General features: G+C 43.1%; 1 protein-coding gene across 1 annotated transcript in view; it reads right to left on the reverse strand.

Moving 5' to 3' along the window:
• Positions 1–6,031: 6,031 nt before the first annotated feature.
• Positions 6,032–23,350, reverse strand: part of LOC122562923 (polymeric immunoglobulin receptor-like) — a 73,061-nt gene continuing 55,742 nt past the window's right edge. Inside the window, exons 6-9 of the mRNA XM_087973490.1 lie at positions 22,001–22,085; positions 13,410–13,498; positions 7,636–7,688; positions 6,032–7,112 (exon numbers count right to left, since the gene is read on the reverse strand). Coding sequence (XP_087829616.1) covers positions 6,858–7,112; positions 7,636–7,688; positions 13,410–13,498; positions 22,001–22,085 — 482 coding nt within the window. The 3' untranslated portion in view covers positions 6,032–6,857. The remainder of the gene's footprint in view (positions 7,113–7,635; positions 7,689–13,409; positions 13,499–22,000; positions 22,086–23,350) is intronic.

Below are 23,350 nucleotides of genomic sequence, written 5' to 3' on the forward strand. Positions count from 1 at the left end.
CATATCTCCTTTCTCAGCACCTGCCTACAGAACCGACTGATCCCCCATGGACTCCAGATCACCTTCCGACCAACACAATTTGGACCCAACCAGGACTACCAGTACCTGCAACAAATCCGCAGCCTCCAGCAACGGACCTCCCTCCGGATCCTCCACTCCACGCTTGCAGCCATGCGCCGGTACCTACATTCCCTGCAACTCGACCTACCCCAGCTCAGGACAACTCTCTCACAGACTTCCAAAAAAAAGCCTACCTTTTATCTTCTCCTGCTGAACACTCTCTGCTCATTCCTGAAGAAGGGCCTGTGCCCGAAACGTCGAATCTCCTGTTCCCTGGATGCTGCCTGACCTGCTGTGCTGTTCCAGCAATAAAGTTTCAACTTTGATCTCCAGCATCTGCAGACCTCACTTTCTCCTCTCCCTGATGAAACCGTGCTGACTTTGTCCTAATTTATCATGCACTTCCAAGTATTCAGAAACCTCATCCTTCACAGTGGACTCCGAAATCTTACCAACGACTGAGGTCAGGCTAATCGGCTTATAATTCCCTGTCTATTGCCTTACTCTCTTCTTAAACAAGGTAGGGGGAGGGATTTCATTCACAATTTACCAGTTCTCTGGGACCCCTCTTGACTCCAGTGATACCTGAAAGATCACTACTAAAGTCTCCACTATCTCTTCAGCTATCTGCTTCGGAACTCTGGGGTGTTGTCCATCTGGTCCAGGTGATTTATTCACATCTGATCTTTTGGGTTTTCTAGCATCTCCTCCTTGGTGATGGCCACCATATTCATCTCTGCGCCCCCGACGCTCTTGAATTACCGGGATAATACTCATGTCTTCCATCGTAAAGACTGATGCAAAGTACTTATTCAGTTCCTCAGCCACACTGTTAGTGTAACATGCTTTAGCATTCTTTGCTGTTGTCTACATGTAAGAAGCATTTATCCTGGTCATTTAGGTGTCTTGGCCAATATTTGTCTTTCAATCATTATCACCGAAGAATCTGTACCTAAGTACCTTGTGCCTAAGATGGCGTTGTAAGTGGAGATTTGTAAATTTTTTGAGTACATGTGACAATAAAGCTACTTCAATTCAATTCATTAAAAAGCAAGTTATCCAATCATTACCACATTGCTGCCTGAGACAGCATTTGCACCCAAATTGGTTGCCATTTTTTCCAAATTTATTACTGAATTTTAAGCACATTGGAACATGCAAGTCATTTGTTTTAGTTAACACGCTTCAAGTGTTAAGAACCATGAGAACCGCGAATGCTGTAATTCAAAGACAAAAATAGAAATTGCTGGAAAAGCTCAGCAGGTCTGGCAGCGTCTATAGAGTGAAATCAGAGTTAACATTTCAGGTCAGGTTACCTTTCTTCAGAACTCAATGACTGATCCGAGGAAGGGTCACTCCACCCGAAACATTAACTCTGATTTCTCTCAATGGATGCTGCCAGACCTGCTGAGCTTTTCCAGCAATTTCTATTTTTGCTATTCAAGTGTTAATATGAGTGAAAATGTTATGATTAGCATTTTTGGACATATAATGTGAAATCAGAATAATTAATACTCCTAAGCCCTCATCCCTGAGATTCATATGTTTCTTGATAGAATGTTCTGAATTTACGATTTCATAAAGTGGACAGCATAGTAAGAATTCTGAAAGCCTTTAGAGGGATAATAGATGTCAGGGCAACTTGTTTCTCTCTCAGTATTGTAACTGAGCAATTACATTATCAGAGAGCTACCCTTGTGAATATACTGTGGACTTCATGATTGGATTGTTTCACAGATGTATCTGAAAGGAGTAAAAATAAAATTGGGCTGAAGATAAAGGAAATAATTGTGTTTTTTAATTATAAAGTATGTCACTGTACCTTTCTGCAGTGTGGTACAATTATCATGTGAGTCTGTAACAGTTATAATTATAAATATTTTCAGCACCACAGCTGTCTGATGTAATTTGGGAGGTGGTTTTCATCCTCCTCTTGTATCATCTCCATAATGTGCCGAATCATTTGAATTTGGTAGCTGAAGCTGGAAGAGTTGTTTTTAAAATGAAATATCCTTGGCTCTATGAAAAGAAGACAGCATGGTAGCTCAGTGGTTAGCACTGCTGCCTCACTGTAGCAGGGCCCTGGGTTCAATTTCAGCCATAGGTAACTGTCTATGTGAAGTTTGCATATTCTCCCTGTGTCTATGTGGGTCTCCTCCCACAGTTCAAAAATATGCAGGTTGATGGATTGGCCATGCTAAATTATCCAGAGTGTGGAGGGTAGGTGTATCAGCCATGGGAAGTATTGTGTGGAGGGTTGGTATGGACCAAATGGTCTGTTTCCACTATGTAAGAATTCTATGAAAAGTAAGGATGTTCTGCTAAACCTCTGTTGAAAAGCTTGTTGGGCCCAAACTGCATGGGATTTTATAAATCACATAAGCATGAAGGAAATGCAGGGTATATTTATAGTTGTCACATTGCATTTCTTTTAAATGATATTCATTTTGAAATTGATATAGTTGTGCATATTTTTGTTACATCATTTATTAATATTTGAACATTTATCTTATAACATGCAACCAATACTGATGAACATATATAGATGTTACAGTAAAATATATATCAGTTTTACCTTCTGTCATGTAAATACACTAACGGTGCATACATTGAAAACAGCTCTGTGGAAATTTAGGACTGATGGAGGCTGTCTTAACTGAGACAAGAATTTTACAACAGCAATGATTTGAACAGCTCTTATTGAGAGCACTGACTAGAATATGCATAGAATTACATGGAATAAACAACTAGTCTGTACTGATTATATAACAGGAGTGTTCCTTCTATGCTATCTACTTGATCTCAGCCTTTCTGCATATCTTTCTATTTCCTTTTATTTGCTAATCTAATTTTCAGATAAGAATTTTTGCCTTAATCATTTGCTGTGGTTTATATTCTGATTAAGGAATTCTTTTTCCTATTTTTCTGTGAGATTTATTAATAAATGCACGATATTGATCATCCTTAGATTTGCATTCTTCCACAGGTGGAAATATTCCTCTGTATCCATTTAGCTACTTTCCCACAGACTCCACTTTATCATGAGTTTACTGCACGACACATTATCAAACATTTAGAGTCATAGAGATGTACAGCACGGAAACAGATCCTTTGGTCCAACTTGTCTGTGCCGACCAGATATCCTAACCTAATCTAGTCCCATTGGCCCTTCCTTTTCATATTCCCACCCAGGTGCCTTTTGAGTGTTGTAATTGTACTAGCCTCCACCACTCTCTCTGGCAGCTCATTCCAACAAACACCACCCTCTGTGTGAAAAAGTTGCCTCTTTGCTCCCTTTTATATCTTTCCCCTCTCACCCTAAACCTAAGCCATCTAGTGCTGGACTACCCCACTTCAGGAAAAAGACTTTGTCTATTTATCCTATCCATGCTCCTTGTGATTTTATAAGTCTCTATAAGGTCACCCCTCAGCCTGCGACGCTCCAGGGAAAACAGCCCTATCTCACCACAAACCCCAGGAACCCCATCCAGGAGAAAAATATAAATAGAAAGCAGGAGATAACAGCTTCGCTTCACTTGGAAGTCGCCACTGATAATGTTACCTAGCCAGGTAATGAAACATCTGGATATCAAACCTACAGCTCAGCGAGCAAACCTACACCCTAAACCTCAACCTGAGCTACAAACCTTCACAAACTTTGCGAGCCCTATCTTATTCAGCTCTCCCTATAGCTCAAGTCCTCCAAACCTGGCAACGTCCTTGTAAGTATGTTCTGAACTCTTTTAAGTTTCACAACATCCTTCTGATAGGAAGGAGACCTGAATTACAAGCAATATTCCAAAAGTGGCCTAACCAATGTCCTATACAGCTGTAACATGACCTCCCAACTCTGATACTCAATAAAGGGAAGCATACCAAATGCCTTCTTCACTATCCTATCAACTTGCGACTCCACTTTCAAGGAGCTATGAACCTGCACTCCAAGTCTCTTTATTCAGTAACACTACCTAGAACGTGACCATTAAGTGTATAAGTCCTCATCTGATTTGTTTTTTCCAAAATGCAGTACCACACATTTATCTAAATTAAACTCCATCACTCACTCCCCAGCCCATTGGCCCATCTGATCAAGATCCCATTGTGCTCTGAGGTAACCTTCTTCACTGTCCACTACACCTCCAATATTGGTGTAATCTGCAAACTTACTAACTGTATTTCATATGTTCACATCCAAATCATTTATATAAATGACAAAAAGTTGTGGACCCAGCACCAATCCTTGTGGCACTCCACTAGTCACATGAAAAGCAACCCTCCACCACCACCTTCTACCTTTGAGCCAGTTCTGTATTCAAATGGCTAGTTCACCTTGTGTTCCATGAAATCTAACCTTGCTAACCAGTCTCCCATGAGGAACCTTGTTGAACGGCTTACTGAAGTTAATATAGATCACATTCACCACTCTGCCCTCACCAATCCTCTTTGTTACTTCTTCACAAAACTCATCAAGTTGGTGAGACATGATTTCCCACGCACAAAGCCATGCTGACTATCCCTTAGCAGTCCTTGCCTTTCCAAATGCATTTAAATCCTGCCCCTCAGGATTTCCTCCTACAACTTGCTCACCACCGATGTCAGGCTCACTGATCTATAATTCCTTGGCATTTCCTTACCACCTTTCTTAAATAGTGGCATCGCGTTAGCCAACCTTTAGTCTTCTGGCACCTCAACAGTGACTATCGATGACACAAATATCTCAGCAAGGGGCCCAATAATCACTTACCTAGCTTCCCACAAAGTTCTAGTGTACACCTGATCAGGTCCTGGGGATTTATACATTTTTATCTGCTTCACGACATCCAGCACCTCCTCCTCTATAATATAGACATTTTCAAAGATGTCACCATCTATTTCCCTACATTCTATATCTTCCATGTCCTTCTCCACAGTAAACACTGACACAAGACACTGATTTAGTATCTCCCCCAGCTCCTGCAGCTCCACACTTAGGCTGCCTTGCTGATCTTTGAGGGGTCCTATTCTCTTCCTTTTGTCCCTAATGTATTTATAAAAAGCCTTTGGATTCTCCTTAACCCTATTTTCCGAAGCTATCTCATGTCCCCTTTTTGCCCTCCTCATTTCCCTCTTAAGTATACTCCTACTGCCTTTACACTCTTCTAAGGGTTCACTCGATCTCTCCTGTCTATGCCTGACATATACTTCCTTCTTTTTCTTAACCAAAACGGCAATTTCTCTCGTCATCTAGCATTCCCTACACATCCTAGCCTTTCCTTTCACCCTAACAGGGATATACTTACTCTGGGCTCTCGTTATCTCATTTTTGAAGGCTTCCCATTTTCCAGCCATCCCTTTACCTGCGAACATCTGCCTCCAGTCAGCTTTTGAAAGTTCTTGTCAAATATCGTCAAAATTAACCTTTCTCCTAATCAGAACTTCAACCTTTAGATCTCATCTATCCTTTTCCATCATTATTTTAAAACTAATAGAATTATGGTCGCTGGCCCCAAAGTGCTCCCCCACTGATACCCTAGTCACTTGCCCTGCCTTATTTCCCAGATTAGGTCAAGTTTTGCTTCTTCTCTTGGAGGAACATCCACATATGAATCAGAAAATTTGCTGGTACACACTTAACAAATTCTTCTCCATCTAAACTCTTAACACTATGGTAGTCCAGTCTATGTTTGGCAAGTTAAAAAATCTCCATCCATAACCACCCTATTATTCTAACTGATAACTGAAATCTCCTTACAAATTTGTTTCTCAATTTCCCACTGAGTATTAGGAGGTCTATAATACAATCCCAATAATGTGATCATCCCTTTATTATTTCTCAGTTCCACGCAAATAACATCCCTGATGTATTCGCAGGAATATCGTCCCTAAGAACAGCAGTTATGCTGTCCCTTATCAAAATGCCACTCCCCCTCCTCTCTTACCATCCCTCCCCCCCTCTTTTATCCTTCCTGTAGCATTTTATATCCAGGTACATTAAGCTGCCAGTCCTGTCCATCCCTGAGCCATGTTTCTGTAATTGTTTTGATATCCTAGTCCCGTGTTCCTAACGATGCCCTGAGTTCATCTGCCTTCCCCATTAGGTCTCTTGCATTGAAGTGAATACAGTTTAATTGATCAGTCCTATCTTGTTTGCTGATTTATTCCTTCCTGCCCTGACTGTTTGACTTGCTCCCTTTTCCACCTGTACCAGTCTCAGATTGAAATGTACTGACATTGGAGGCAGTTCTTTAGGTTGATTTTGGATATGAAGTGATTTTATTATGAAGAGAGGTGGAGTAGATTGGATTTGTACTCATTGGAGTTCAGAAGGAGGAGAGAAAATTTTGTTGAAAATATGAGTTCGAGAGAGCTTGGTAGATTAGATACAGAGAGTTTATTTTCCCTGTTATATAATCTAGGATCAGAGGGGATAACCTCAGAGTAAGGAGTTGTCCATTTAAGACAGAGATGAGGAGGATTCTTTTCTTTCAGAAGAAAGTGAATCAGTGGAATTCTTTACTGCATAGGCCTGCTGAGGCTGGGTCATTAAGTATACTTTAAGCTGAGATAGACAGATTTGTAGTCAGTGAGGGTCTCAATGATCATGGGGATAAGGCAACAAGGTGGAGTTGAGGATTTTCAGATCAGCCATGAGCTCATTGATTGGTGGACCAGACTCAATAGGCTGAATGGCCTACTTCCGCTCTTTCGTTTTTATAGTCTAAGGAGTGATGAGAATCACTTATAATAAATGGTTTCCCTCATGAGTAATATTACATAAATTTCCTTTTGAGAATCTTGCAGATTATGAAAGATGAAGTTTATCCAATGTTCTCTGGGGACTTCCTTGAAGTATTGATTTCACTGTAGGTGACACTGTTTGTGTTGTTAATCATGTCCTTTTCCATCTCACCTGTCCGTGCTGATGATTTCTTTTGAAACTGTACTGTTGCGTAATTGATTCCATTTTCATTCTTATTGAACTGGACATTTCCATCACTGCGTGTTTCAGATGAGCTACTTTCTGCGACTCTTACATTGGCATATATGTTGCTCTCTTCTGTTGCTGCCAGTTGCTGCATTATAAAAATACACACAATCCAATTTATTTCTGAGTAACTTCACCATAGATTTGTAGCATTATGAGGGCAAATATATTTGTTTTAATATTATAAGTTTGTAAAGTTTTGAAAATTTTTACAGCACAGAAACATTCCAACTAGTTTATGCTATTCTTGAGAACCTTCTCCCAATCCTCTTAACCTCAGTAACATATCTTTTTATTCATTTGTCCTTATGAGCCAATCTATCTTCCCCTCAAATGGATTTATGGGATTTTTACAGACTGTCCCTTTAGTAGAGATTTCTACATTCCGATCACTCTCTGGGTAAAGAAGCTTCTCCTGAAATCCTTCTCTTCAAAGGATTGGTTGAAGCAATTAGTATGGTTACCTTTGGGTAAAGCTAGATATGCACATGAGAGAGAAAGGATTGATTGCATCAGCTGACTGGCTGGTTTCTGGATTGTACAAAATGTCGATTAGCTAGTTCTGCAAATTTCAAAATACTATTCAGAGAACTCAGAATTAATATTCTTACCTGATTATCATCTGCATTCTGATCTCTTCGACTACATATAATGCAGCAATTCCCTGAAAGATTACAAAGTTATTGTTGAAAGAGCTGTGGCAGGAATAGTTAATCAGGGTAACATTTCTAAAGTGAGCATGTTTTGTGGTGTGCATAACCTTACATTGATTTATATTCAGGTGAACTTCATCTGTATTGTATACATGATTTTCCTATTATTGCAATCATAGTTGATGGTAATATTGGACAAGTAAGATCCCAGAGTGAGAGCCAGCTTTGATGAGCCATAGATTTTATTTTACTTTTTGTTTACCATGGAGGCCAGTCACTGAATATATTTACAGGAGGTCGCCAATGTGGACTCATAGAGTCATAGACATATACAGCATGTAAACACATCCTTCAGTCTAACTTGTTCATATCCTAAGTTATTCTAGCCCCATTTGCCAGCATTTGGCCCAGATCTGTCTAAACACTTCCTATTCATTTACCCATCTGGGTGCCTTTTACATTTTGTAACCTTAAGCGTATGCCCTCTGGTTTTGTATTCCCCAACCCTGGGGAAAAGACCTTGGCTGGTCACTCTATCTGTGTCATTCATGAACTTATAAACCTCTGTAAGGCCGCCCCTCAGCCCCTGATCCTCCTGAGAAAATAGCCTCAGCATATTCAGCCTCTCCCTTATGCTCAAACCCTCCAATCCTGGCAACATCCTTCTAAATCTTTTTTGAACCCTTTCAAGTTTTACAACATCTTTCCTATAGCTGGGAGACCACAAACAAAAATCACTATTTAGTACGCAAAACCAAAGCACGCACCGTATAAACTATTCAAGATCTATTTGAAATGGTTTCTTTACAAATATCAGAAAATCAATTCAACCCTTTTTACCACAACAACAACAACCTTATAGAATCTGAACCTCAATGAAGAGTGACCCCTCTTTCCATTGTAAAGCTTATTGTTCAGGTGGTGGAGCTGTTATTACATTACATTACATTACAGTGTGGAAACAGGCCCTTCGGCCCAACAAGTCCACATCGACCCGCCGAAGCGCAACCCACCCATACCCCTACATTTACCCCTGCACCTAACACTACAGGCAATTTAGTGTGGCCAATTCACCTAACCTGCACATTTTTGGAGTGTGGGAGGAAACCGGAGCACCCGGAGGAAACCCACGCAGACACGGGGAGAATGTGCAAACTCCACACAGTCAGTCGCCTGAGTCGGGAATTGAACCCGGGTCTCTGGCGCTGTGAGGCAGCAGTGCTAACCACTGTGCCACCGTGCCGCCCACAATGGAAAGGTTTTTGCATTCACCATATGCCATTTTCTTTAGTTAATGTCTCTTCCTGAGACCTTTAAACATTTTGACAACTCAGCTTATTTACTGCAGAACATACGTTTCTTAAACTCAAGTCTTCAACAGCCTTGCACGATGCCCCTCTGACACCTCAACAGCCTTCTATTTCTGACATTCTTTCAGCTTTCTTCAGGCCTGACAGGTTGGACTGCTGATGACAGCGTATCTGCTGTAAAGGATCTCTTCTCTCTGAATGATTTCTGTCTGAATGAACCTGCCTCAGATTTACTTACTTATCTCTCCTGGTTGTAAAACTCTTCGGGTGGTTTGCTTTTCATTTATCTAAATCACATGATTTCTTAGAAATTTATTTTAACTCATGCAAAATTACTTTCTGACTTCTGAGAAACAATCTTTCATGGTCTGAAAACTAAGATCCATTTCTTTCCTCTATTTTAGAACCCATGTTTCAAAATAACAATGATATATTTTGAACCTTCATCACACTATATGGAGAAAAATACTGCTCTTGGTCATTTTACATTGCCTCCACTCTTTCTGAGTGCTATCTTCATTCACTATCTCATAGAGTAGGTCACCATCTGTTGTATAATCCATTCAGTTTCTATCCCATTGATTCCTACCAAGTGCTCTGTCAGCACATTGTTCAAGATGTGAAAGTGAAAATTAAACCCTGTCCCTCTACCCAATATTTGTTTGGGGTTTTGCAACTCAAAGATCCCTCAATTCTACATCGAATCTCTACAGTGTGAAAGCAACCCCTTGAGTCCACAGTAACCAACCCAGTCTCATCCCAACATTTCCTACGGCCAATCCACCTAGTATGCAGATATTTTGGACTGTGGGAGGAAACCCAATCGGGCACAGGGAGAATGTGCAAACTCCATACAGACAGTCACCTAAGGCCAGAATCAAATCTGGGTCTCTAACACTGTGAAGTAGCAGTGCTAACCACTGAGCCACCATGTCACTCCTTTGTCTGTATTGACAAGGACCACTTGTTCTATCATGCCAGTAAAAGAGAAACCAAATAATTTACTACAGGGAGAAATCAGCACCTAATTTTAATTCAAATGTCATTCACTTCTACAGAGTAAAGGTGGGCCCTACCTGTTGCCAATGACTGGGTGTGTTGGCAACAGGCAGAATTAATTTTTACGACAGTAAACCAGATCTATTTATACAACAATTAAGCAAACAAAGTCTGTTTACTCAACAAAAGGGTGCATGATGACTCTTTGTCTGCACAGTCTATTTTAAACAAGTCTCTAACAACTAGAGAAAGCAGAACTCATGAACTCATGACTGAAAAGGAGACTGTTCTCAACTTAAAATAGACTTACTGTATAAAAGTGTGGAAGATATTTATATACAAATTATGTGTGCACAATCAATCCCAATCAATTATGACTGTTCACTTTTAAAGGTATGACGGACATGGTAATTGCTCAACCATCATCTTGACCAGAAATAGTGATTTACAATGAGAATCTGGGAGAGATCAGTAAGAGAGATCAGCAGAGCCACCTCTGGAACTACTTCATCAGTGGAAAATGCATCTCTTTTGTTGGTTTATGAGCCATATTTGGCTTGGAGAACCACAGTTGCTGATGACAGCACTTTATGGGCCATATGAATATGAATACCTTTTATTCCTCTTCAATGATCTTTATCTTCCTCCACTTCAAGTCATTATCTGAATTTTCCTAAAAAAATGTAATGTTCTTAGCCATTCTTTGTGATAATACCTTCTCCTAACATTTCTCATCATTCTTCTGCTCATTATTTTAAGTTGATGGCCCATCAACCTCAACCAGAAGAAATCATTCATTCCCCAGAATTTTAGTCCGTATGATTCACGTTTAAAAAAATCTTTTAAATGAGAAAGGAAAAGGAAGCAAATGTGATGCAACATAGAAGAAAAAACATGCAACAATTTTGTTCGTTGATGTTCAGTTTGCACAAGAATGACCATAAGTGTGTACAATTTTCATGAAAATACCAGGAGCAGTTTTAATGAATCAATAGTATTAAAAACCTGTCTCCTAATGACAAAGTTAGGAGGTGGATTCCACAGGAATTTTACTGACATTATTTTCTTATTGGAAGTGAAGAGTTGTGAAACAGGTTCCAGTTGACAAATGCTACTGTTATTTCTGCATCTAAGCTGAGAAACTGTTTACACTACCTCTTCACCATAAACTACAGCTGCATCAGGATTAATTATTTCTTTTTAAAAATGCAAGGGAAAAATAGGTGATAAATGATAAATAATGACTTTTAACAGGTTTATAAACTTGTGTTGCTGCCATTGCTCTCCCTCACACATCCAGCCAGCATGATGTGTTCTTTAGGACAGTCTTTTGTGCTTCATATCTAGATTTAACTTCAGATGTCAATCCTAAACACATCTGGATTTCTGTTGTACAAAATTTTGTCTACAAATGTGACTTAATATTTTACTCAAAATCTAACTTTGTCAGAGTTGTCACAAGGAGAATCCTTTGATGCACACTCTTTTTTGCATGTGTAGTTACGGTGCTGGATCAGTGGTGCTGGAAGAGCGCAGCAATTCAGGCAGCATCCGACGAGCAGCAAAATCGACGCAAAAGCTCTTCCAGCACCACTGATCCAGAATCTGGTTTCCAGCATCTGCAGTCATTGTTTTTACCTAGTTATGGTGCTGTCAGCAACTTCATGCTTGTATGAATATAAGGCCACCAATGACTCATTCCATTCATGTTTCCCTTAAGATATTACTGAGAGGAATTTGACTAACATACCACATGCATTTATCCTGAAAGATTACTCACCTAAAGATTTCACCTCGCATGTCTTGGGGAAGGATGGGTTTGTACTTAAGCAGAGCAATTTCTCAATCACAAATGACTGAAAAGCTAAAATAAATTAGACTGCATTTTTTTATAAATTACAGATAATCTAATAACTGCTTGAATACACATTCCATTATGGATTATTCCATGGAGAATGTGGGGACTGCAGATACTGGAAATCAGAGTCGAGAGTGTAATGCTGGAAAAGCACAGCAAGTCAGGCAGCATCTGAGGAGCAGGTGAATCGCTGTTTCAGGTGCAAGCCGAGGAATTCCTGATGAAGGGCTTATGCCTGAAATGTTGATTCTCCTGCTCCTCACCAGCACCACACTCTCAATATATGGCTTGTATGCAAATTTTCTTAAAGAGAAAATGTTAATCCTGTATTTTACTGATGCATAATATGATTGGGTCAAATTAAAGAAATTTGGCTCATTACTTTCAATTGCACCATCACATGTCTGCAGTGGTGTTGTGGTAATGTCACTAAAGTAGTAATTCATGTGATCAGCCTAATGTTTTGGAACTATAAGTTCAAGTCCTACCAAGCAAACATTGGAATTAAATCTCAATTAATCCAAAATTGAAGCAACTGTCATTGATTGTCGCTTATAACTAAGCATCTGGTTCACTAATTCACCTTTGGGGAATTGTATTCTGTCCTTGGATGTTGCCTGACCTGCTGTGCTTTTCCAGCACCACTCTAATCTAGACTCTGGTTTCCAGCATCTGCAGTCCTGTTTTTACCTCTGTCATTACTTGGTCTGCTCTCCATGTGACTTCACTTTGCAGATAATCCCCTTTGTGTTTAGATTAGATTTCCTACAGTGTGGAAACAAGCCCTTCAGCCCAACCGTCCACACCTATCCTCTGAAGAGTAACCCACCCAGACCCATTTCCCTGTAACTAATGCACCTAGCACCAAGGGCAATTTAGCATGGCCAATGGGAGGAAACTGGAGCACCCAGAGGAAACCCATGCAGACATGGGGAGAATGTGCAAACTCCACACAGACAGTCACCCGAGGCTGGAATCGAACCTGGGACCCTGGTGCTGTGAGGCAGCAGTGCTAACCACTGAGTCACCGTGCCACCTTCTGTGGCACTAACCCTGCTAAATGGGATAGATTTCAAACAGAACTTAAAACTGGGATTCGATGAATGATCTGTGCTTTCACCTGGAGTGGCATTGCATTCTATCGCAACCTGTAATCTCATAGGCCTGGTATAGTCACCACTCTGCCATTCACATCAAACTGGAGGATCAAAAAAGAAAATGCTGGAGAAACTCTGCAGGTCTGGCAGCATCACTGGAGAGAGAAACAAGGTTAATGTTTTGAGTTTGATATGACTCTTCTGGCAAAAATCTCACTCTTACCAAAATCACTTCATGTCATTTCTCTATTATTCAAAACCCATGTTAAATACAGGTTTCTGCACAGTTCAGGGCAATATTAGCTTTTAACTGGCAACATGAATGTCTTAGTCTATCACATCTAAAATATTGACTAGAATGTGCAGTATATTGCAGTTGTGGGTGTTTTATAATAAGCAATGTATTTGTTGTATTGTACTATTGACATGTAATGAAATGATCAAAGAGAAAGAGAAAGAGAAACTCACCCTTGTTCATTTTCTTCATGTACCAAAGCAGAGAAACTGCAAAAACAATAAGAAACGCCCCCAGCACACCGACTATAATGAAAACCAGTCTGTGATATAAAGAATAGTCAAGGGTCAATGTTGGTTCTCCATTGATTTTTGGACATCCGTTTAAAGAAATAATATTTATATTTATAGAGGTCATTTAAGTTTAACTTTAGGACATTACTTTGCAAGCAATGAAGTAATTTTGGAATGTGGGTACTGTTAGAATATACAAGTCATGCCATCCAATTTGCACACAGTATGATCCCAAAAATAGGTGTGTGTTAATAACCAGATTTTGTTTTGAATCACTGGTGTTGGTTAAAGAATACATCTTGGCCATGTTTCCAGGAATGTCTCCCTTACATTTCATCAGATATTGCTGTGGGATATGTTAAATCCATTGAGAGGACACCTAGAGACCTGGGTTCAACATCACAGCCCCGAGTTGGCCCTTCTGGTAACCTCAACAGTGCTCCCAGTGCTGTTCTCAACTGTCAACTTAAATAACATGCCCCTGGAATCAATCACAGAAAGTAAACACACTATCATTGGATTTGCCTAGGAGAGGGAGCTGTTGCCACTACAGCTTCCAGAACACTGAGTTTAAAACAAAAATCAAACAGTGGTATCATGGGAAAGCTGATTGATTGCTGAGTATTCAGTTTGAGTGTCTGTTTGCAAAGACGTAGATCAATTGGAGCTGATTGGTGAGTTGCTTTATTTTTTGCTTTCTTCACCTCCATTTCAAAGTAACTATCCTGAGGTTAGCCTGAAGACATGGCAGGACAGTTCAGCTGTGTGAAATTCCCATCTGGTGTCATGCACGGAGCTGTGCTTGTTTCATGTAGGGACAGTGTTTTCAGTTGCAGAAATTTAGCTCTGGGTTTTGAAATTTAAGCAACACTTAACGTTGCTGTAGTGAATCAGTGAAGCCATTAACTCTGTGCATAGGATGTTTAACAAAGCAGATACACCGCAGATTAAGACCAGAAAGACTGAGGAGGAATGGGTGATTGCTAGATAATCCAGAAAGATCAGGCACGTGAAAGATGAGTTCCTTCAGCCTCCCACTCAACTAACCACTTTTCCACATTGGATACTGGTGAGGTCATGGTTTATCAAAGGAATGTCGAAAGAGCCAAGCTTGTAGCACCCCAAATTGCTCAGATGCCTGGTGATGCGATGTCAGTCAAGTGGGCTGCTTTGTCCTGGACAGTGTCAAGATTCTTGAATGTTTTGGAGCTGCACTTATTCAGTCAAGTGGAGAGTATTCCTTTACAATCCTGACTTGTGCCTTGTACATTTTAGATGGTGGACAGGCTTTGGGGAGTCAGGAGGTGAGTTTCTCGCTGCAGTATTCCTAACTTCTCATCTGCTCTTGTAGCCAATGCATGGTATATATATATTTACATTTATATTAGATTACTTACAGTTATATTAGATTATGGCCCAACAAGTCCACACCGACCCGCCGAAGCACAACCCACCCATTCCCCTACATTTACCCCTTTACCTAACACTACGGGCAATTTAGCATTGCCAATTCACCTGACCTGCACATCTTTGGACTGTAGGAGGAAACCGGAGCACCCGGAGGAAACCCACGCAGACACGGGGAGAACGTGCAAACTCCACACAGTCAGTCGCCTGAGTGGTAAATCCAGTTTAGTTTCTGGTCACTGTTAACCTCCAGGATGTTAATACTAAGGAATTCAGTGATAGTAACCCTATTGAATGTCAAGTGATGATGGTTAGATTGTCTCTTATTGGAGATTGTCATTGTCTGGCATTTGTGTGGCATGAATGTTACTTGCCACTTGTCAGCCCAGGACTCTATTTAGTCCAGGTATTGTTACATTTGAACATGAATTGTTTCAGTATCTGAGAAATCGCAAATGGTGCTTAAAAATGTGCAGTCATCAGCGAACATCCCCACTTCTGACCTTACTGTGGAATGAGGGTCATTATTGAAGCAGCTAATGATGGTTGGGCCAGGACACTACCCTGAGGAACTCCTGCGGAGATATCTTGGGGCTGAGATTATTGATCCCCACCAACCACAACCATCTTCCTCTGTGCCAAGTATAACTCCAATCAATGGAGAGTTTGCCGCTGATACTCATTGATTCCAGTTTTGCAAGGGCCCCTTGAAGCCACACTTGATCAAAGCGGCCTTGGTGTCAAGGGCTGTCATTGTCACCTAACCTCTGGAATTTAACTCTTTTCTCTGTATTTGAAGCAAGGCTGCAATGTGGTCAGGAGCTGAGTGGCCCTGGCAGAACCAGCTGGGTATCATTGAGCAGGTTATTGCTGAGCAGATGCTGCTTGATAGGACTATTGATGGAACTTTCAACCACTTTACTTATGATTAAGAGTAAACTCATGGGGCGCTAACTGGCTGGGTTGGATTTATCCTGCTTTTTATGTACAGGACATACATGGGCAATTTTCTATGTTGCTGGTAGATGCCAGTGTTGTAACTGTACTGGAACAGCTTGGATTGGGGGAATTAGCAGGTTTTGGAGCACAAGTCTTCAGTACTATGGCCAGAATATTATCAGGGCCTATAGCTTTTGCCATATTCAGTGCCTCCAACCATTTTCACATGGAGTGAATTGAATTGGCTGAAGAGTGGTATCTGTGATGCTGGGTCTATTTGAGGAGGCTCAAATAAATCATCCACTTTGTGCTTCTAGCTAAAAATTACTGTGAATGCTTTAGCCTTATCTTTTGCATTAATATGTTAGGCTCTTCCACCATTGAGAATGGGGATATTTGTGGAACCTCCTGGTCCAGTAAGTTTTTAATTGTCCAACAACATTCATTATTGAGTATGGAAGGACAGCAGAGCTTATGTATGACCCATTGATTGTGGGATCAATTAGCTTTGCCTATCACTTACTGTTTATGCCGTTTGGCATGCAAGTCGTACTTTTTGGTAGCTTCACAGGTTGACACTTCATTTGTAGGTATGCCTGGTGCTGCTGTTAATATTTTCTTCTGCACTCTTCATTGAATGAGGATTGATTCCCTAGCTTAAGGCTAATGGTTGAGTAGGGAATATGCTGGGCTATGAGGTTACAGATTGCGCTAGAGTACAATTATGCTGCTATTGATGGTCAACAGTGCTAAATGGATACTTGATTTTGAATTGCCAGATCTGCTTGAAGTCTGTCCCATTTAGCACGGGTGCTTGTGCTGGAGGGTATTTTCAGTGTGAAGGTGGTCCTTTATTTCCACAGGTCTGTGCGGTGGTTACTCTTATTGATACTGTCATGCAGCATGCAGATTGGTGAGGATGAGGTCAAGTGTGTTTTTGAGTATGTTAGTTAATAATCTTGTTGTAAAACTAATTAGGGAATAGTGACCATACTATGATCCAATTTTACATTAAGTTTAAATAAGATATAGTTCATCTGAAACTAGGGTACTGTATTTATATCAGAGCAATTATGAAATTATGAGGAGGATGTTGGCATTGGTGGATTGGAAATTTGCATTCAAAGGTTTGATTAGAGGATATGCAACAGTTGGTATTTAAAGAATTGGTGCTTTGTTTTAAAAAAACACATGTACTGTCTCATGGCAACTGATCATCGCCCCAAATTACTTAAATGGACATATTGAAATTTTAGTTCAGACAAGTTTCTTTGTTCAAAAAATAAAAAGAGTGGGCATATAAGCCAAAGACATGTGGGAATGTAAATTCTAAGAACAAAATTTACTTTCTCTCTGGAAAATTCCTGTGTAGATTATGTTCAGTCCTAAATGTAACAACTAGTGGGTATCAAGAAACTTCAGACAGAGACACTTCAAATGAAGAGAGACAGTGCAAAACCTGAACAATGATCACATGTAGTTGCAAAGATAATGGAGATTAATTACCACTTCAGCAAAAAGCAGCTCCTATGAGTTCTATCCCACATTTTGGACATGAAGCAGTACTGGATGGAACACATATTTGTGGTTTCCCCTTCCAGCAATACATAAGAAAAGGAGTTAGAAAACTCAACTGCAACAGGGGACTTCATGTGGTAATTTTTTGTTGAGTTGTGTGGGACTGATACATGCTGTGAAAGTCATATCTGAAGAACATTCATTTGGCACCCCTACATTTGAAGGTAGAAGTGAAAGTCATTCTGTTGGGAGCAAGTAACAAGTCAGCAAAAAGCCTCCATCTTAAATGAATCAGGATAACTCCTTTCAGCCAACCTGCAGTAACGGGATCCAGCCCAACATTTTTGAAAGCTTCCTTAATAATTTCCTGCTAAAAATAAATAGTGTGTGTGTGTGCTAGAAATCTGAATGAATTCTTCTGGTAATCTTTGTTTCTCTAAGGTCAGTTGGCTACTGTGGCTGAGCAGGTCTGTTTATATTCAGCTGTGGAATTGAATTGTAAAGAATTCCACACCAAACTATAAATGCGTCTATTTCTCTGTCGGTGTGTACTTAACTCTTGTGCTTCCAATACTCTTTTTTACATTTATTTAGCGTTCTCACCTTATCTCCATTGTAATGTGAAAGACTCAGTTATTTGTTGTTTACATCACATTTACAATTCCTTCTGCTTATTGCCAACAGCTCAGGCTAATAATGTGGAAATTAGATCAATGCTGCAAGCCGTCTGTCATCGGTAATACAACAAAGCTGTGTAAGAACATTGCCCAATTCCTCCTTTCGACCAACTACCATGTCAATGTCATTCCAGATCAGATAACGAAGGTCAACTTGGCAAGCAAATACCACCACAAGAGTAGGTTGGAGGTGAGGTAAAAACAATGCCTGCATTGAAACCAGATTCTGGATCAGTGGTGCTGGAAGAGCACAGCAATTCAGGCAGCATCCGACGAGCAGCAAAATCGACGTTTCGGGCAAAAGCCCTTCATCAGGAATAAAGGCAGAGAGCCTGAAGCGTGGAGAGATAAGCTAGAGGAGGGTGGGGGTGGGGAGAAAGTAGCATAGAGAACAATAGGTGAGTGGGGGAGGACATGAAGGTGATAGGTCAGGGAGGAGCGGGTGGAGTGGATAGGTGGAAAAGGAGCTAGGCAGGTCCGTCAAGTCCGGACAGGTCAAGGGGACAGTGCGGGCTGGAAGTTTGAAACTAGGATGAGGTGGGGGAAGGGGAAATGAGGAAGCTGTTGAAGTCCATATTGATGCCCTGGGGTTGAAGTGTTCCGAGGCGGAAGATGAGGCGTTCTTCCTCCAGGCGTCTGGTGGTTAGGGAGCGGCGGTGAAGGAGGCCCAGGACCTCCATGTCCTCGGCAGAGTGGGAGGGGGAGTTGAAATGTTGGGCCACGGGGTGGTTTGGTTGATTGGTGCGGGTGTCTCGGAGATGTTCCTAAAGCGCTCTGCTAGGAGGCGCCCAGTCTCCCCAATGTAGAGGAGACCGCATCGGGAGCAACGGATACAATAAATGATATTAGTGGATGTGCAGGTAAAACTTTGATGGATTAGATTAGATTACATTACATTACAGTGTGGAAACAGGCCCTTCGGCCCAACAAGTCCACACCGACCCGCCGAAGCGCAACCCACCCACACTCCTACATTTACCCATTACCTAACACTATGGGCAATTTCCCATGGCCAATTCACCTGACCTGCACATCTTTGGATTGTGGGAGGAAACCGGAGCACCCAGAGGAAACCCACGCAGACACGGGGAGAATGTGCAAACTCCACACAGTCAGTCACCTGAGGCAGGAATTGAACCCAGGTCTCAGGCGCTGTGAGGCAGCAGTGCTAACCACCTTGCCACAAGGATGTGGAAGGCTCCTTTAGGGCCTTGGATAGAGGTGAGGGAGGAGGTGTGGGCACAGGTTTTACAGTTCCTGCGGTGGCAGGGGAAAGTGCCAGGATGGGAGGGTGGGTCGTAGGGGGGCGTGGACCTGACCAGGTAGTCACGGAGGGAACGGTCTTTGTGGAAGGCGGAAAGGGGTGGGGAGGGAAATATATCCCTGATGGTGGGGTCTTTTTGGAGGTGGCGGAAATGTCGGCGGATGATTTGGTTTATGCGGAGATTTGTAGGGTGGAAGGTGAGCACCAGGGGCGTTCTGTCCTTGTTGCGGTTGGAGGGGTTGGGTCTGAGGGCGGAGGTGCGGGATGTGGATGAGATGCGTTGGAGGGCATCTTTAACCACGTGGGAAGGGAAATTGCGGTCTCTAAAGAAGGAGGCCATCTGGTGTGTTCTATGGTGGAACTGGTCCTCCTGGGAGCAGATACGGCGGAGGCGGAGGAATTGGGAATACGGGATGGCATTTTTGCAAGAGATAGGGTGGGAAGAGGTGTAATCCAGGTAGCTGTGGGAGTCGGTGGGTTTGTAAAAAATGTCAGTGTCAAGTCGGTCGTCACTAATGGAGATGGAGAGGTCCAGGAAGGGGAGGGAGGTGTCAGAGATGGTCCAGGTAAATTTAAGGTCAGGGTGGAATGTGTTGGTGAAGTTGATGAATTGCTCAACCTTCTCGCGGGAGCACGAGTTGGCGCCAATGCAGTCATCAATGTAGCGAAGGAAGAGGTGGGGAGTGGTGCCGGTGTAATTACGGTAGATCAACTGTTCTACGTAGCCAACAAAGAGACCGGCATAGCTGGGACCCGGACGTGTGCCCATGGCTACCCCTTTGGTCTGGAGGAAGTGGGAGGATTCAAAGGAGAAATTGTTAAGGATGAGGACCAGTTCGGCCAAACGAATGAGAGTGTCGGTGGAAGGATCCTGTTGGGGACGTCTGGAGATGAAAAAACGGAGGGCTTGGAGGCCCTGGTCATGGCGGATGGGGGTGTAGAGGGATTGGATATCCTTGGTGAAGATGAGGCATTGGGGACTGGGGAAACAGAAGTCTTGGAGGAGGTGGAGGGCGTGGGTGGTGTCTCAAACGTATGTGGGGAGTTCCTGGACTAGGGGGGATAGGACAGTGTCGAGGTAGGTAGAGATGAGTTCAGTGGGGCAGGAGCATGCTGAGACAATGGGTCGGCCAGGGTGGTCAGGCTTGTGTATCTTGGGAAGGAAGTAGAACCGGGCAGTGCGGGGTTCCTGGACTATGAGGTTGGAAGCTGTGGGTGGGAGATCTCCTGAGGTGATGAGGTTCTGTATGGTCTGGGAGATGATGGTTTGGTGATGGAGGGTGGGGTCATGGTCGAGGGGGCAGTAGGAAGAGGTGTCCTCGAGTTGGCATTTGGCTTCAGCGGTGTAGAGGTCACTGCGCCAGACTACCACTGCGCCCCCTTTATCCGCTGGCTTAATGGTGAGGTTGGGATTAGAGCAGAGGGATTGGATGGCTGCGCGTTGTGAGGGTGAGAGGTTGGAGTGGGGGAGGGGGGTCGACAGGTTGAGGCGGTTAATGTCCCGGCGGCAGTTGGAAATGAAGAGGTCGAGGGCAGGTAATAGGCCAGCGCGGGGTGTCCAGGTGGATGCACTGTGTTGGAGGTGGGCGAAGGGGTCCTCGGAAGGTGGACGGGAGTCCTGATTGTGAAAGTAAGCTCGGAGGTGGAGGCGGCGGAAGAATTGTTCGATGTCACGGCGTGTATTAAATTCATTGATGCGTGGACGGAGGGGGATGAAGGTGAGTCCTTTGCTGAGGACTGATCGTTCGTCCTCAGTGAGGGGGAGGTCTGGGGGGATGGTGAAAACTCGGCAGGGCTGGGAGCTGGGATCTGGTGTGGGTGTGGAGCTGGGAATTGGGTCGGAACCAGTACCTGGAGTGGGTGTGTTGGTGGGGGGAATGGGGGTGGAGGCATGAGCGGGGTAGTGTTCCCCTCGGGGTTCTGGGGGGTGGGGATAGTGACAGTGGGGTCTGTGGGGGGCGTGTCAGCAGAATGCAGGTGAGTGGCGCTGGTGGGGTCGGAAGTGGTGGCAGACACGGCAGTAGGGGTGGCAGAAGTCACTGAGCGTGTGGCATTGGCGATGATGTGAGGGCCGGAAGTGGCTGTGGGAGTGGCCATGATGGGGGCAGAAGTGACATCATCAATCAGCATGGGGGTGGTAGCTGCATCAGCCGCATGGCTAATGGTGTTTCCGAGGCCAGGGGAATCTTCTGGAATGTTTGAGGAGCGCTGGTTATGGAGGTGGGTGGATAAAAGTTTGTTGTACTTACAGTTTTTGATGTTTGAGATGGAATTGAAATACTGTTTGTTGAGAGTATGGATTCTCCTGAGGATGTAGTACAGAGTGGGTCCTTTGCAATTCTGAGAGAGTGTGGCCCTCAGCTGAGGCAGGGCAGACTGTAGAGAGGTTAGGTGCCGGCGCATTGCTGCAAGCGTGGAGCGGAGGATCTTGAAGGAGAACTGTTGCTGGTATTTTAGCAATCTCAATGCATAATGCAAAGAGCACTATCTGAGAGTTATCAAAATGAAGATTGTTACTTCTTATTCTTAAATCCCACTAACAGCAAACTGCTTTCCTGAGGACACAACAATATGTTATAAATCCAGTCAGCATTTCCATTTGATGAGATACATTCTCTAATAAAAGATAATTTTTACTTAATTTAGCCAAAAAAAAGAACAGTGTTAACGTATCAGGTAGAAGAAGAGGTGCTAATCAAAACAAATCAGTAATGAGAAGGTAGTACCGTTTGGATTTTGGAGATCGGATCTCATTATTTGCACTTGTAGATGGTGCAGTTGTTGAAGAAACTTCACAAGAATATTTCTGTCCTGTTGAAACAATGGAATATCATTCAGATTCACTTCATGTTAACCTGGAGTCAACTGACACAACATTATTGTTCAACAGAACCAGATTACTTGAGGAACATATGAACAAGAAACAGGAATAGGCCATTCAGTTCCTTAAGGTCAAAACAATGACTGCAGATGCTAGAAATTAAAGTTTAGATTAGAGTGGTGCTGGAAAAGCACAGCAGTTCAGGCAGCATCCGAGGAGCAGTAAAATCAACATTTCAGGCAAAAGCCCTTCATCAGGAATACAGGCAGAGTGCCTGAAGGGTGGAGAGATAAATGAGAGGAAGGTGGGGGTGGGGAGAAAGTAGCAAAGAGTACAATAGGTGAGTGGGGGAGGGGATGAAGGTGATAGGTCAGGGAGGAGGGTGGAGTGGATAGGTGGAAAGGAAGATAGGCAGGTAAGACAAGTCATGGGGACAGTGCTGAGCTGGGGTGAGGTGGAGGAATGGGAAATGAGGAAACTGGTGAAGTCCACATTGATGCCCTGGGGTTGAAGTGTTCCGAGGCGGAAGATGAGGCGATCTTCCTCCAGGTGTCGGGTGGTGAGGGAGCGGTGGTGAAGGAGGCCCAGGACCTGCATGTCCTCGGCAGAGTGGGAGGGAGAGTTGAAATGTTGGGCCACAGGGCGGTGTGGTTGATTGACGTGGGCATCCCAGAGATGTTCCCTAAAGCACTCTGCTAGGAGGCGTCCAGTCTTCCCAATGTAGAGGAGACCACTTTGGGAGCAACGGATACAATAAATGATATTAGTGGATGTGCAGGTAAAACTTTGGATGTGGAAGGCTCCTTTAGGGCTTTAGATGGAGGTGAGGGAGGAGGTGTGGGTGCAGGTTTTGCAATTCCTGCAGTGGCAGGGGAAGGTGCCAGGACAGGAGGGTGGGTTGTTGGGGGCGTGGGCTTGACCAGGTAGTCACGAAGGGAACGGTCTTTGCGGAAGGCAGAAAGGGGTGGAGAGGGAATTATATCCCGGGTGGTGGGGTCCGTTTGGAGATGGCGGAAATGTCGGCGGATGATTTGGTTTATGCAAAGGTTTGTAGGATGGAAGGTGAGCACCTGGGGGGTTCAGTCCTTGTTACGGTTGGAGGGGTGGGGTCTGAGGGCGGAGGTGCAGGATGTGGACGAGATGCATTGGAGGGCATCTTTAACCACATGGGATGGGAAATTGCGGTCTCTAAAGAAGGAGGCCATCTAGTGTGTTCTGTGGTGGAACTGGTCCTCCTGGGAGCAGATACGGTGGA

The sequence above is a fragment of the Chiloscyllium plagiosum genome, unplaced genomic scaffold (assembly GCF_037043375.1).
Source record: "Chiloscyllium plagiosum isolate Xiang-an unplaced genomic scaffold, Cpla_swu_hap1 HiC_scaffold_26, whole genome shotgun sequence".
Lineage (NCBI taxonomy): Eukaryota > Metazoa > Chordata > Chondrichthyes > Orectolobiformes > Hemiscylliidae > Chiloscyllium > Chiloscyllium plagiosum.